Source organism: Eublepharis macularius, chromosome 14 (genome assembly GCF_028583425.1).
Source record: "Eublepharis macularius isolate TG4126 chromosome 14, MPM_Emac_v1.0, whole genome shotgun sequence".
NCBI classification, from domain to species: Eukaryota; Metazoa; Chordata; class Lepidosauria; order Squamata; family Eublepharidae; genus Eublepharis; species Eublepharis macularius.
In genome coordinates this window covers 50,184,480-50,198,941 of record NC_072803.1, presented here as the reverse complement: position 1 = coordinate 50,198,941, position 14,462 = coordinate 50,184,480, and the positions used below count along the sequence as shown (strand labels likewise).

The 14,462-nt window shown below is 45.7% G+C and overlaps 1 protein-coding gene across 2 annotated transcripts in view; it reads left to right on the top strand.

Annotated features, from left to right (window-relative positions):
* Positions 1-332: 332 nt before the first annotated feature.
* Positions 333-14,462, top strand: part of WHRN (whirlin) — a 175,003-nt gene continuing 160,873 nt past the window's right edge. For both annotated transcript variants that reach the window (XM_054998355.1, XM_054998357.1), the window contains exons 1-2: positions 333-735; positions 928-1,139. In XM_054998355.1, the coding sequence (XP_054854330.1) occupies positions 333-735; positions 928-1,139 (615 nt within the window). The remainder of the gene's footprint in view (positions 736-927; positions 1,140-14,462) is intronic.

Below are 14,462 nucleotides of genomic sequence, written 5' to 3'. Positions count from 1 at the left end.
CCGCCGAGGAGCTCTGCCCGCGGTTCTCCAGGCAGCGCTGGCCGAGGCGAAAGGAGGCGGGCGCGGCGGGCGTTACTTGAGCTGCGTTCCGGAGCTCGCCTTGCCTTGGAAGTCGTGGGGAGGTCACCGTTCCTCGACGGCTTGGCGGAGAAGGAAGAGGCTTCCCACCCTTTCCTTATGGCTCCCCTGCCCTGCGGCTCGCCTGTCCAGCCGCTACGGCGGAGACCCTCGAGGGGGCCCAACTGAAAGCACAGCGCCTCCCCGTCCAGGCGTCGGCGGCCCCCCAATGCCCTGACTTCGCCTGCAAGCGCTGGTCCTTCGGGGAGGAGGCGATGAGCGCGGATCTGGACCGCGCGTCTCTCAACTCGTGCGCTTCCTCCTCCGCCTCTTTGGGCTCCGCTACGGGGGCGCCGCCGGCCCTTGGGGGGCAGCCGGCCGGGGCAGGGATCCGGCTGCTGTCGGCCAACGTGCGGAAGCTCCACGGGGCGCTCAACCTGCTGCTGAGCGAAGCCGAGCGGGAGCAGTTCATCCACTGCCTGAACGTCTACCACTGCCGGAGGAACGTCTTCGACCTGGTGCAGACCCTCAAGGTCCTCCTGGACGGCCCGGAGAAGAGGCAGCTGCTGCCCATGCTGCGCTTGGTCATCCCCCGCTCCGACCAGCTCCTCTTCGACCAATACACCTCCGAGGGGCTCTACCTAAAGGCCGACTTCGTGCCCGGGAACGCCAACGGGGGCCTCGAAGGCGCGGCCTCCCCCCGGGCCCTGGCCTCCCTCGCGGCGGCCGCGCCTTCCCCTTCCCCGTCTCCTGCGCCGGCGGCCCATTTCTGGCCTCCCGCTCTAGCCTCGCGGAAGTCGCAGCAGGATTTCAGCACCCTCCTGGACGGGACAGCTCCCCTGGCTGCCTCCGGCTTGGAGGAGCTCCGAGGGGAGGTCAGGCAGGTGACCCTCAAGAGGAACAAAGCCCAGGAGGGCTTGGGCTTCAGCATCCGAGGCGGCTCCGAGCACGGCGTGGGCATCTACGTCTCCCTGGTGGAGCCTGGGTCCCTGGCCGAGAAGGAGGGCCTCCGAGTCGGCGACCAGATCTTGAAAGTCAACGACAAAGCCCTGGACAAGGTGACGCACGCCGAGGCTGTCAAGGTAAGGTGGGATGGGGGCCAAGGGGCCTGGCAAAAGGATGGCATCTAGAGCCATAATTTCTCCTGAATTAAGCCTAAACACGTGCAACTGCAGTTGATGCACATTTCTTCTGCTGGTCGCCCTCCAAGAAAACTGGTGTTATGAATATGGCCTTCTGGTTTTGTCATTAAAATGGCCTGTGAGGTGGCCCTGGGACTAGGTGGCTCATCCAATGCCATGCAGTGAATATTGTGGTTGAATGGGGATTTGAGGAAGGGCATCTCTGGTCTTAGTCTGGTCAGCATTCAGCAGCGGCTCCCTCCCATCCTCTTGATCCCCCTGTGTCATATTTTAACTATAAATTCCTCTTATACTTCATAAAACGCTGAGCTGTATAAATAAACAATAATGATCACTTGGTATTTATATACCACCTACAGTGTTCAAAGCACTTCTGTTGGATCACTACAACAGCCTTGTAAAGTAGGTCAGGCTTCTTATCCTCATATTGTAGACAAGAGACTGTAAGAGAATGGTTTGCCATTTAGAAAGCTTGCAGCCCAGCGAAGCTTCACATCAGGGACTTCCCAGACCTTAGTTTGTAGAGCAAGCCTACACACATTCCCAGGTAAGTATTGAACACAGTGTCATTTACTTCCACGTAAATGTGCATAGGATTGCACTGCACATCTGTTAACCATTATGCCAAACCAGCTGTGAATCTATCCTGTTAATGGCCAACTTTTCATTCTAGGTCTCCAAGTGGCTTGCCGCAGTTAAAATCCAACATAAAGTGGAACTTTATTAGAGTTACGTAGGTTATAAGCAGAAATCTTGTCTGCCCCTTGAAAGGTGATGAACTGGATCAAGTTCTTGCCTCTAAGGGAGGCAGAAGAACCTTCAGGTGGGGTTGGCAACTGGCTGACGCTGACCCATGGAAACAGCCCTTCCTTTGAAGGGTAACACAGAGCAGCTAATATCAAGATTGTTTCTTTCTGAGGCTCGCTTCTCCAGAACGTAAAGCATGCTTGTAGCAAGCTTTTGTAGAGGTGTTTTGGTTTTTTTCTTTTACAGTACTCAGATGCTGCTACTGAACAAAGTCTTTCAATGTGGCTCAGAACCACATAATATCGATGAAAAAGAAGATCAACCAGCCATTTAAAATCTCCCAGGAAACGATCACAAAATTAGAACAGCTGCATAAAAGATAGGCAGCATCCAGTGATTTAGATCTGGCTATCTGATATCAAACGCTCGGTAGAAAAGCATCTGTCTTTACTTGCCCTTAGGAAGTGCAAAGAGAAGGGAACAGGGGAGCAAATATCTTGAGATGAAGAGTGAATCCCATGATGTCTGTGTGGCCATTGAAAAGGCCCTGATCCTGCTAGGTGTCAACTTTGTACATTTTTTTGTTCTCCATGCAGCTGGAGCTGCCTCACACTGACAGACCAGTGGTCCATTAACTTGGTATGAGTCGGGAGGCGGGGGAGTCTCCAAGGTCTTGGGCAGCAAAGGGTCTTTCCCAGCGCTTGCTATTTCCTTTAACTGGATATTCCTCTTGGGCACTTTCTGTATACTGTGCAGGCGTTCTATCAAGTCAAGTTAGCCTTAATTGGCATATATCAGCAATTCAGTTGATTAAAATGCAGACACAATAAGAGGAAAAAGCAATCATAACTTAATTCTATGATAACCTTTGACACCACTTCAAAGTGGTGGAGAAACTTAGCCACCATCTCGGTTACCTCGGGAAAAGAATCGTTCAGCAATCCATGAACTTTGAGTGACTTAGGGCAGTCCGTCATATTAGCTAGAACAGATTTTAAATATGTGCGATGTGTATCAACATACAGATGACAATGCAGAAGAACATGTGTTATTGACTCAACACAGTTTTGTTTACATAGGCAATGTCTGGTTGAATAGGGTGTCCTGTTAAATCTGCCATGCAAAATGGCAGACGGCATAGTGTTACACCTAGCCAGGGAAAACACCTTACATTGATATGCAAGGAGGATAAATATTGAACCATCCTCCCTACAGTGAGAGGGATCTCAAAGCTTAGGGGGGAGCAGGTTCCGATAGCCAGACTATATAGCTTTAGGCACTCAATGTTCAACATCCTATTCTTAATTTGTAAAAATGCAACATTTGATGTTAACATTGATAGCGAATCCCTAGAAATACCCATAGCCTTAATTTTCTCCTTGATATGTGTTAACCAAACTGACAGATTGGATTCTGAAAGCATTTGGCATATAAGGCTCCTCAGATCACAGTTATAATGTATACAAAGCCAGTATTTGAATGTCATAAACGAGGTCCTCGTTTCCATTAAGATTAAACCCGTTTCTAGGCAGAGAACTGCATATGGAACACACTTCGGTTGACCCATAATTTTCCGCTGAAATTTGGATTGAACACATTCGATGACCTGGTCAAAAGCCCTAATCCATATTGTAATCCCATGAGCAGGTGTTCTATCACAGAACCATAGCTTAGTTCTAAACTTACATTTTGAGCTCATATTCTCCTACAGTTGGATTCATAGGTCCATCTTGCCCGGTGATGTTTAGTATCACTGGCAGCAACTGTCTCCTTTCAAAGCCCTGCTACCCTGGATCCTTTAACAGTGTTTATTAATAATTTTTTTAAAAATGTACCCTGCTTTTTTATCTAGATGGGACCAAAAGCAGCTTATAACTTTATTTTTCCCTTTTATCCACACAACACCATCCTTGTTAGATAGGTTAGGCTGAGAGTGACTAGCACAAGGCTACCTGCCCAGCCTTCATCACAGAGTGGGAATTTGACCCTCAGTCTCCCAGATCTGGGTTTGACACTAACCGTGCAATCCTAAACAGAGTTACTCTAAGCCCATTGAAATCAATGGGCTTAGACTGGAGTAACTCTGCTTAGGATTGCACTGTAAGCAGGGCTTTTTTCTGGGAAAAGAGGTGGTGGAACTCAGTGGTGGAACTCAGGACTGCACAATGACATCACTTTGGGTCAGCTGGAACAAGGGGGGAGTTTTTTAAAGTTTAAATCACGCTTGGTGAAAATGGTCACATGGCCGGTGGCCCCGTCCCCTGATCTCCAGACAGAGGGGAGTTTAGATTGCTGAGTGGCACAGAGGGCAATCTAAACTCCCCTCTGCCTGGAGATCAGGGGGTGGGGCCACCAGCCATATGACCATTTTCAAGACGTGCCGGAACTCCGTTCCACTGCATTCCCGCTGAAAAAAAGCCCTGACAGGGACTGAACTGGGCCCCTTTTGGATCCAAATCCAGGTCTGCAACTGACTTGCTGTGTCTCCCAATATATGGCCTTTTCATCTCCCCACCCTCACCGAGTCAGTGCAGAGATTGAGAGGGAATGAAAGCAGCGAAGTTGGAGTCCTGTCCACACTTGTTAGGGAATAATCCCTAGTGGATACAGTGAGTTGGCTTATTTCCCAGCATAGCACTTCGGAATCTTGTACAGTACTAGCACAAGCAAATGCTAATATTTATTTATTTGGATTTCTTACTCACTCATCATTTGGGGCCAGTTTAGAGTAAAGGCATAAAATGTTAACGGCACAGAATAAAATGTCACTTCATTAATATTCCTTTTTTATGACTGTTAGTTGTTTCACCGTACCTGTACCTCTTCAAGCTCTCAAAATGGCTTGCAAGTCACAGAAAACCAATGCACTATACCCAGGAATTGTGCTCGGCATTTTATGTAGTGCTTTCTTAGCGCGTTCAGAGCTCTTTGCAAGCATGACCTTGTTTATGGTCTTTATGATGACCCTGTAAGTAATATTCTGTTAGAACTGAAAAGGGGGGTGGGTGAAGCAGAGAGGGTGCCTAAGGCCACTTTGTGAGTCTGTGGCAGAAGTGAGATTTGAACCCGGGACTTCCTGGATCATTTTCCTACCCAGTACAATTCATCAGTAATCACTGACAATTAATGACACATTTATTCTGTGCTTTCAAAACATTTATTTTGTGATCCTTACAAAACACCACTAGGGATGTTTACTGGTGTCATAGCTTGAAGGGACGCGGCAGCAATCTCACAGAAACTAACCCTGTCTGGGTCTGGTCAATTAGGGAGACCTCTGAAGACCTTTACTAGTGCCACCTTGCAAACCCTGGAGGCAATTAATATTGTCCTCATCTTATGATGAGGCAGAGAAAGGAAGCCGCTTTTTCTAAGGGCAATGAATGCCTCTGATGTGAATTGGAGAGGATTTCTGGCTCAGTCCCTTGCCTACAAAACTATGGCTGTTTGAAATATCATATAACATCAAATACAGCCATCAAAGGCCAGGCCTAACTCATCCTTCTTAAATCTCAGTTCAGAACAAGTGTGATGATGGTATTACATGCATGTATCACTTTTCAAGAGTTCTGAGGAGTGCACATTAATCCTCTCTGTCGATCTTGTAACAACAGCCCTCTAAGGCAGACTGGTATTTATTCATGTAGTACTTTTGAAATACTGCTCTTCCTCCTTGGAGCTCGGGGAGGTGTATGTTGTTCTCCTCCATTTTATCCCCTCAACAACCCTGTGAGGTAGGTTAAGCTTGTGAGGGACGGGCTGTCCCAAGCAAGCTTCAAGGCAAGGAGGGCCTCTCAGATCCCAGGCTGACACCCTGACACAAATCTGCCTCTGTATTATGAAATCTGGTGTAGCATAATAATTAAGAGAATGAGGTGTGCTGTGGGATGTTCCTGGTTGAGATCTTGCCTTCATCTGAAACATATTATGGGTCCTCAGTTGAGCCATTCTCTCCATCTGAAATATGGTGATGGTGATAATACCGGCCTACCTCACAGAGTCATTGTAAGGAAGACAGCATGATACTGTGGGCAGAGGGCTCTGAACACATGGTACAAATACTAAGTATTATTTGTATATTATAGATGAGAAGAGGGAGGAGTGCTGAGCCTGAGAACCATCCAGTGAGAGTCTTTCTACATGTTACTACATACCTAGGAAAATAGCGAAGAGTCCGGTAGCATCTTTAAGACTAACCAACTTTATTGTAGCACAAGCTTTCAAGAATCACAGTTCTCTTCATCAGATGCATGGAGGGTATGAAGAAACTGGCCAGATATGTATAGGTGGTGAGGGGAGGGGGGAGTAGATGCAAATCAGTAGCAAAAGTCATGAAAGAGGTTGAGTGCACAATCCAGGGCCCTTTTCACACTGCACCAGGGGACTCGCAATTAAGCACAACATCGTGCTTTCTCGTGCGAGATTTGCATGACATTGCGCAAATCTCGTGCGATGTGCAAATCTCGTGCGAGAAAACGCAATTTTTCGCATTTGTAGCGCGATGTTGCGCTTAATTGCGAGTCCCCCGGCGCAGTGTGAAAAGGTGTGACTCTTTGCTATTTTGCTGCTGTAGACTAACACGGCGAACTCCTCTGGATCTAAGTACCTAGGGTCGCTCAAGTGCAGAATTGTATGTGTGGTCCTCAATTCACACACAGGCTGTTCTTGCTCAGTGCATGTGAATGCTGCTTTCACAGGAACTCCCTTTGTGTGACTGCATCTGCAAGTGAGTCTGAAGGGCAAAGCAGCAATTCAGCTCTGTTTTTGCTGCTAGAACAAGAGCTGTAGGCTCCTTTGATGTGCCCATTTGCTTTTCTCTAAGTTGTGAGAAAGTGTCAGGATCTGCATTTGAATAAATGGATGTGGGGGAAACTGGGAGTCTTTTAGCAGTTGAGGAACTGATATCAAAAGTGTAGGGGAGCAAACTGAAGTGTGACTGTGCGAGCGAGTGCATGGAAAGTTGGAGGGGGGACATATGAAATGACATTCACTTGAGGACCCCTAGGTACTTATAATGTGTGGAAAGACTCTGGGTTTGTGCCTGCAACTGGGTTTGAAGCAGCAGCCTCCTGCTTACCACACAACCCTCATTGTGCAAACCAGCTTTCCGATTTTGAAGACCCCACTTCTTTTGCAAGCTCAATCACGATTCCCTAAAAGTGTTCCTAAACAGAGAGGTTTTCTAAAACCTCTGATAGATCCAGAGGAGTTAGCCGGGTTCGTCTCTTCATTAGCTGCCGTGGTTCTCGAAAGCTTATGCTACAATAAAGTTGGTTGGTCTTAAAGGTGCTACTGAACTCTTTACTATTTTATAACCTTAGATAGAGACTGCAGCCCAGAATCCACTGTGATTCCATGGAAGAAGGGTGGGTGCGGGAGTGCCATAGTTCCAGGCTCTTTCCACTCTGCAGAAGCTTTCTCTTGATATCATTCAACGGTCATCCTTGATACTGTTCCATCCTCCTAGAGAGGAAGGAAGATCTGAGAACAGATGGCTCCAGCAAACTGTTTCCCCCGGGGTGAGGGGAAGCTTGATTTTGGATCAGCACAATGATATGAAGACAGCAGTTTTCTTAAAACGTGTTTCTCCCGGCGCTGTTTTCCTGCCTTTGAATGGTCTCCATCCAGAGAGCTGCTATTTGACATGTTAGACGACAAAACCATTTCAAGTACAAAAAGAGTTACAGCTCTTTTATCTGACGTAACGGCCCCGATCTAAATTGGGGTTCCTCGTGACTGCCATTTACTAATTAAAAAAAATTCCTTTGGGAGATCTCTTAATGGATCTTGCCATGTCTCAAATGTCGACCCTTGTTCCGTCTTTTAGATTTCATTGATCTAGGGTGGGGAGGCAGCCTCCGAAACCCATTGCAACCAAGCCAGGTAAGGCTTCACAGACCAAAACCAACACTTTGTGGGGCCTGGTGGAGCCGAGTTCTCAGGAGCAGACGAGAAATGACTGAGGATTAGGGGGTGGGGAGTCCATATGTATCCAGCACTGTCCAGCTGTCTAAAGCAAAAGGGGCTTCTGAATTGTTTGTATTTCACACGGCATACAAAAGGAGCTACACCCAGGCCCCTCCTGCATCTTGGTTTCAGTACTTCCCTTGCAACTTGGCTTACTTTCAGTAGAAAATATAAATAAATACTGGAAGCAGCAGACTGCAGCAAAGTAAAATGCAGGGCAGGGTTTAGCTTCCTCATCTCTGTGTTCTAGTTTTATTTATTTATTTGTTTATTTATTTATTTATTTATTTATTTTATTAATTATATTTTTAACCTACCCTCCCAGCAAGCGGGCTCAGGGCGAGGTACAACATTGATTAAAATACAACATAAAAACAATAAAACACGGCATAAAAACTGCAATCAATAAAACCATTCCAAGATGGGCAGTCCTGCACTCCTGCCGGTCAGCATACAAAAAGGGAAGGTAGTAGTGGACGGATAGAATACTGTACCCCTTTTTGGGGTAGCCAGCAGTGGACCCTCCACAACCCCTCATAGAGGGGGACCGGTGGAAGGCTCGGCACTGATGGACTAAAATTAGCCTCCACCATACGCCTGGTGGAACATCTCTGTCTTACAGGACCACTTAAATGATACAAGATCATGGCGAGCCCGAGTGTTCGCAGACAGAGAGTTCCATCAGGTTGCGGCCAGGACCAAAAAGGCCCTGGCCCTCGTAGAGGCCAGCCGAGCCTCCCTAGGGCCAGGGACCACCAGTAGATGTTTTCCAGTTGAACGAAACACTCTCTGGGGCACATACGGGGAGAGACAGTCCCTTAGGTATGCTGGTCCCAGTCCATTTAGGGCTTTATAGGTCAGAACCAATACCTTGAACCGGATCCGGAAGTATAACTGCCCCCCCAAACCCATGCTTTATTCCACCTCCCTGACACATCTCATTTGACTGTTGCTAAGTTGTTAAGCTTGGACTGTACCAAACAAGGCTGCAGGTGCAGACTCACAAATGAATCATTCCTTCATACAAAACATAAATCCCTGCATACAGAAAAGTAGCATGTCAGGGAGGCCAGCTCTAGCCTAGCCTCCTCTCTGGGATATTTTTCAATGTGTGGGAATGAAGAGCCATGTGTGGCTCCCTGAGCTCCATGGATAGGTCCAGTAGTGGCTATTAGCCATAATGGTTAAATGGAGCCCTCATGGTCAGAGGCAATGTACCTCTGGATGCCAGTCACCATAGGGGAAGGAACAATAACAGAGACTGTAGCCTTCATGCCCCTGCTTCTGAACTTTCTAAGGCATCTAGTTAGCTGGATGCTGGACTTGTGTGATTCAGCAGGACTTTTGCTAAGGGCTTATGCTCATGCCTCTTTGGGTGGTGGTGGAAAATGCTCTCAAGTCATAGCTGACTTATGGTGTGACCCCTGCTGGGATTTTCAAGGCAAACGATTAGCCGAGGTCATTTGCCATTGCCTGCCTCTGCATAGCAACCCTGATCTTCCTTAGAGGTCTCCCATCCAATTACTAACCAAGGCCAACCCTACTTAGTTTCCAAGGTCTGCCAAGAGAGGGCTAGTAGGGGCTATCCAGGTCAGGGCTAGGAGGAGAAAAATAAGCATTTTTGCTATAGAATCATTTGTTCAGGTGCTATTTAAAAAATCTCTCCCACCCTTGAGCAATCCTTTGAGACCTGACAATGATTCAGTGATAAGACAGGAGGGGTCAGTCACGTCTCTTCTGACCTCCTGCTGGAACTTCTCAGACAATGTCATCAAATGCACACGGATAAAGTGGCACCTTCTGGAGGTTGGCTAAATCAAGGCAGATTTGCATGATGCACTTGAATGGCCGTGGGGGTGAAGAAACCCTGCTCCTTTCAATGCGATTCCTGTAGGAAACCCTAATGGTTTCTTTGTGAAGACTTGAAAACGGAGGGAAGAAACGAATGCGCCTTTTTTGTGTGTGTTATGCAGCTATTTTTTGGAAGAAAGGTAAATGCAGAATTGAAGTAGCATGCTGGGGTGGAAAATAAAGGCATCTGATTTTTTTTTTAAATGACAGAGCTTGGGCAGAGTTCATGGGGATGTATCTATTCACTCTTATCTGTTACTGGAGGCAGATTATTAAGGGTCGTGCAGTTGCATCCCCAGAATAATGGAGAAAGTATCTGGGCCAATCCCTGGCATGTCCAGTGAAAGAGACTTAGGTTGCCGATCTCCGACTGGGAGAACTTGGTCAGCTGCCCGTCAGAGTCGAAAGTTGTGCGGACTAGATGGAGCATTGGCCTGGTTTGGCATAAGGAAGTAGGGTTGGCAGCCTCCAGGTGGTGGCTGGAGATCTCCCGGAATTACAACTGCTCTCCAGGCAACAGAGATCAGCTCCCCTGGAGAACATGGACTCTATGGCATTTTACCCCACTGAGCTCCCTCTCATCCCCAAACCCCACCTCCAGACTCCACCCCCCAAATCTCCAGGAATTTCCCAACTTGGACCTGGCAACCCTATAAGGAAGATTGACGCACCGTATACCATTTTTTGTTAGCTCAGGATCTTACTGATCCCTCATTTGTGGCTCTTAGGAGGAATATCTTTACAGGGCCAGGCAACTAGTGATCATGGGTTGGTTGGTTAGATGGGTTTGGGAGGACAGGCTGGCTATTTTGGTGTGCTTCTCTGTCTCTGCTTGTGTAACTTACCTGTGTTGCACAAGAAGAATGGAGATAATCATCTCTTGCAATGGAACCAAGTGTTGCTTTCTGCTTTAGCAGCAGGGCTTTTTTTCAGCAGGAACGCGGGGGAACAGAGTTCCGGAACCTCTTGAAAATGGTCACATGGCTGGTGGCCCCGCCCCCTGATCTCCAGACAGAGGGGAGATCAGGGGGCGGGGCCACCAGCCATGTGACCATTTTCACCAAGGGCGATTTAAATTTTTAAAAACTCCCCCCTTGTTCCAGCTGACCCAAAATGACGTCATTCGCCCTGGGAACATGCATGCACTTTGCGCGCACACATGTGGTACCTGGGGGCACCACCTCCCGCCAAGAGTTGCACCCTGTGCTGGCAACCCACTGAGTTCCACCACCTTTTTCCCCCAGAAAAAAAACCCTGTTTAGCAGTATCCTGCCCCCTTTGGATGGGGAATGATTGTTCTCGTCTCACACAAGGAAGGGGCCATGGTAGGCAACGAGAGCATAGGTTTCTATGTTTGAAGTTCTCAGGCACTTTTCTGCAAAAGCAACAGCAAAGATCAGTGCCATTGTAAGCTCAAACCAGAAGGAATTTCTATCCTTTGAGTTTGCCCCATGTTCTATTTATTAGGTTGTTGTTGACTGCAGGAGAGGGGTCTTATTCTACTTGAGTGGTATATTTATTTATCTGTTTTATTTATTTCACTTCATTCATACCCTGCCTTTCTCCCCGGTGGGGACCAAAGTGGCTGATTTCATTCTGCTCCATTTTATACTCACAACAAGCCTGTGAGGTAGGTTAGTCGAAGAGTGTGTGACTGGCCCAAAGTCACCAAGCAAGCTTCCATGGCAGAGTGAGGATTCGAACCTGGATCTCCTAGATCCTTGGCTGATGCTTTAACCTCTTCACCACACTGGTTCTCATAGTGTTCATGATCAGAACAGAATGCCTTAATTCTTGCTCCTCTTCCCCCATCAATAGTTTAGCTGATAGCTGATAGAAAAGAGTATTAAATGTGTGTATAATAGGATATATGAGATATTACGTAGTTAAATAATAAGATAGACTTAGGGTTGGAAAACTGTTGGAAGTCAACAAAAAGGGGGGAGGAAAGGGAGGGGGTTAGAAAAAGATCTATAAGGGGGTAATGTATGTTTTGAATAATATTATAATCTAATCCAATAAAAAATTTTGAAAAAAAAATAGTTTAGCTGATAGCCTGGCTGGAGGTTGCGGGGGGGGGCAACAGTGCTGTTGCCCCAGCCACTAGCATCAAGGAGCATTTGGCTGCTTTGCCCAAGTACCTCTGCTGCCAACTCTTCCCCTTCCAACCCACAGATTTGGAGGGCAGAAGTCCACTAAAGCACAGGAAGCTACCATTTGTATTTGCCAAAGAATCTGATAGTATTTTTTTTTTATTTCAGCTCTCAAGATATAAAATCTTGGCTTACTGCAGTATTAAAATTTGGTGTTAAATATAGATGGCTTTTCAAAGATGATAGGCAGATATATTTCTTCCATTATATTGAAACAGGATGTAGTGAGAAGAAAGCGGGGGGGGGGGGTGGAGGAAGAATTCAGATGGAAATCTTACACTGGCATCTCTGCATCTTTTTAAAAAAATCTGATGGGATGGGTTGATTGATCTCTGGAAGGCTTGTATATGGATGGTCCTAGCTTTGAAGCTGATCATCAGGCACTCTCATTCTTTTCTTAGACTAAAATTGGACTTTCCCTCTGTAAAAAGCGTGTTGGTCACTCATACAATTTTACAGCTGAAATGAAATTTGGCAACATTTCAGCATTCTACTTGGGCCTGTGGAAGATGTGAAACTTTCAATTCTCAGTTTTGAAAATTGTTATTCAGGAATGCTTCTGAAATGTGTTTAACACTTGACATCTTTTGCGAGAATAACACTAAATATCATCTTGTGAAAGAACATGGCTTTGATCCAACAAAGCTCTTCTTTAAAAGCTGGAATTCCCCTGATCAACTGTTTGGCACAGACTGGAGGCCTTAATCTACTCCCCCTGCCTAGATGTGCTCGCACAGCTGATTGTTGCCCAATCTAAGGAGCAATATATATGCAGCCAAATATGTTGGATCAGATAATGAAAAAGCAAGCTTGATGTGATTATATGTATGTAGCATTAATTTGTGTGTTTGAGGTTTTACCAGTGTGCGTTAGTAAAACCCCACACAAAAAAGAAGCTTTGTTAAATGGAATATAAAATCACACTGAGAGTTTTGTGTTTTGCAGTGCTCTACATACTATTACATACTATTACATACATATATCTTTATTGCTTCAGCACAGCCATAGCAAATATCAAGGAAATTACAAAATTATGGTATGCACGTATGCATCTGGAGGGCGTGAGAAATGGTAGCAAATTGCACTTGTGCTATTCTGGAACTGATTCCAGAAATTCTCCTAAAAGATTCAGTGTTGATTTATTGGTGCACAGATAACACTGAAACGTGTACAGCATTTCATGTAATTATACAAAATAACATTGGAAAAATATGTACATTTTTATACACGTAAATAGAGAATGGTGAAAAAATGAACGGGGATTTGATTTGCTCAACAAAGGAGTTAAATCAAACTGGGGATTTTCAGTCAAAATAGTAGGCAGATTCACAATAATATTTTCTTTCCTCCTGATGTGGCTTCTGAAATTTCACCAGAGTGTATGAGACACATATCAACCTCCTCCTTGCAGCCATAAATGATAACATTAACTTTTCTAAAGAGATGGGACCCACGATTGTCAGGACTGCTTCATACCAGAGCCAGCTTGGTGTAGTGGTTAAGAGCGGCAGGACTCTAATCTGGAGAACCAGGTTTGATTCCCCACTCCTCCACTTGAAGCCAGCTGGGTGACCTTGGGTCAGTCACAGCTTCTAAGAGTTCTCTCAGCCACACCCACCTCACGAATATTGTGGAAAGAGGACTCTTTATTATACTCAGATATTTGTTGAGTTGTATCAGGAATGATTTCCCTGTTATTTATTTATTGATGCATGTGGATTCAAGCAATATGAAATAGTTAAGCAATATGAAATAGTTATAGCGCTTGCACTTTAATACACTTTGTAATTAATTGATACTGTGTTTATTTCATTTTTGTTTCCCGGAAGTTCTCTTCAGGAGCTGCTTTCTAAAACCTGAAGGAGCTTTGCCAGCAATCTATGAACTTACACCATCAATGAGAGAGGGTGGTTTTTCTCCTGCTGCTAGGCTTACTCTCAGGGCTTAGACATAGACATAGACAGGTTTCTAGTCTATATCATTATGAAATACATCTTTAGGATTGCTTTTGCCTTGATTTTAGGGTAGATGGAGGCATTGAAAAATAGATCTAGCGCTTTGAACATGGGCTTTGCTGAAAAGTTTTCATAAACTTTTGGAAGTGGGGTCAAAAATCACCCCACCTCTTTTCTGATTGATGCAAAACTTGTTTTCCCCTCATGATGCAGGAAGCCCCGTCCTTAATCTTGATTGTCCTCTCACTTATGTGGCCAAATCTGATTGGCTGGATAACATTATGACACCATCATGTTCACTACATGGTCCCTGATTGGCTAGGATCCCATATATATAAAACTATTGCTGTGAAGAACCAAATAACTTTAGGAAAGGAAATGGTACCAGAGTAGCAGTGGAGAGGAAATAAAAGGCAGCAAACAGGAAGGCACAAGGTGACTTTTTTTGTATTCGTTAATTGTATATTTGATCTAGATTCTTCGACAAAACTTTGCCTCAAGGAAACTTTTTATATTGAGACCATGGGGCATAAATATTTCAAATCAATATAACGGTGGCTCTGTGTGACACTCAGCAATTAATATTCAAT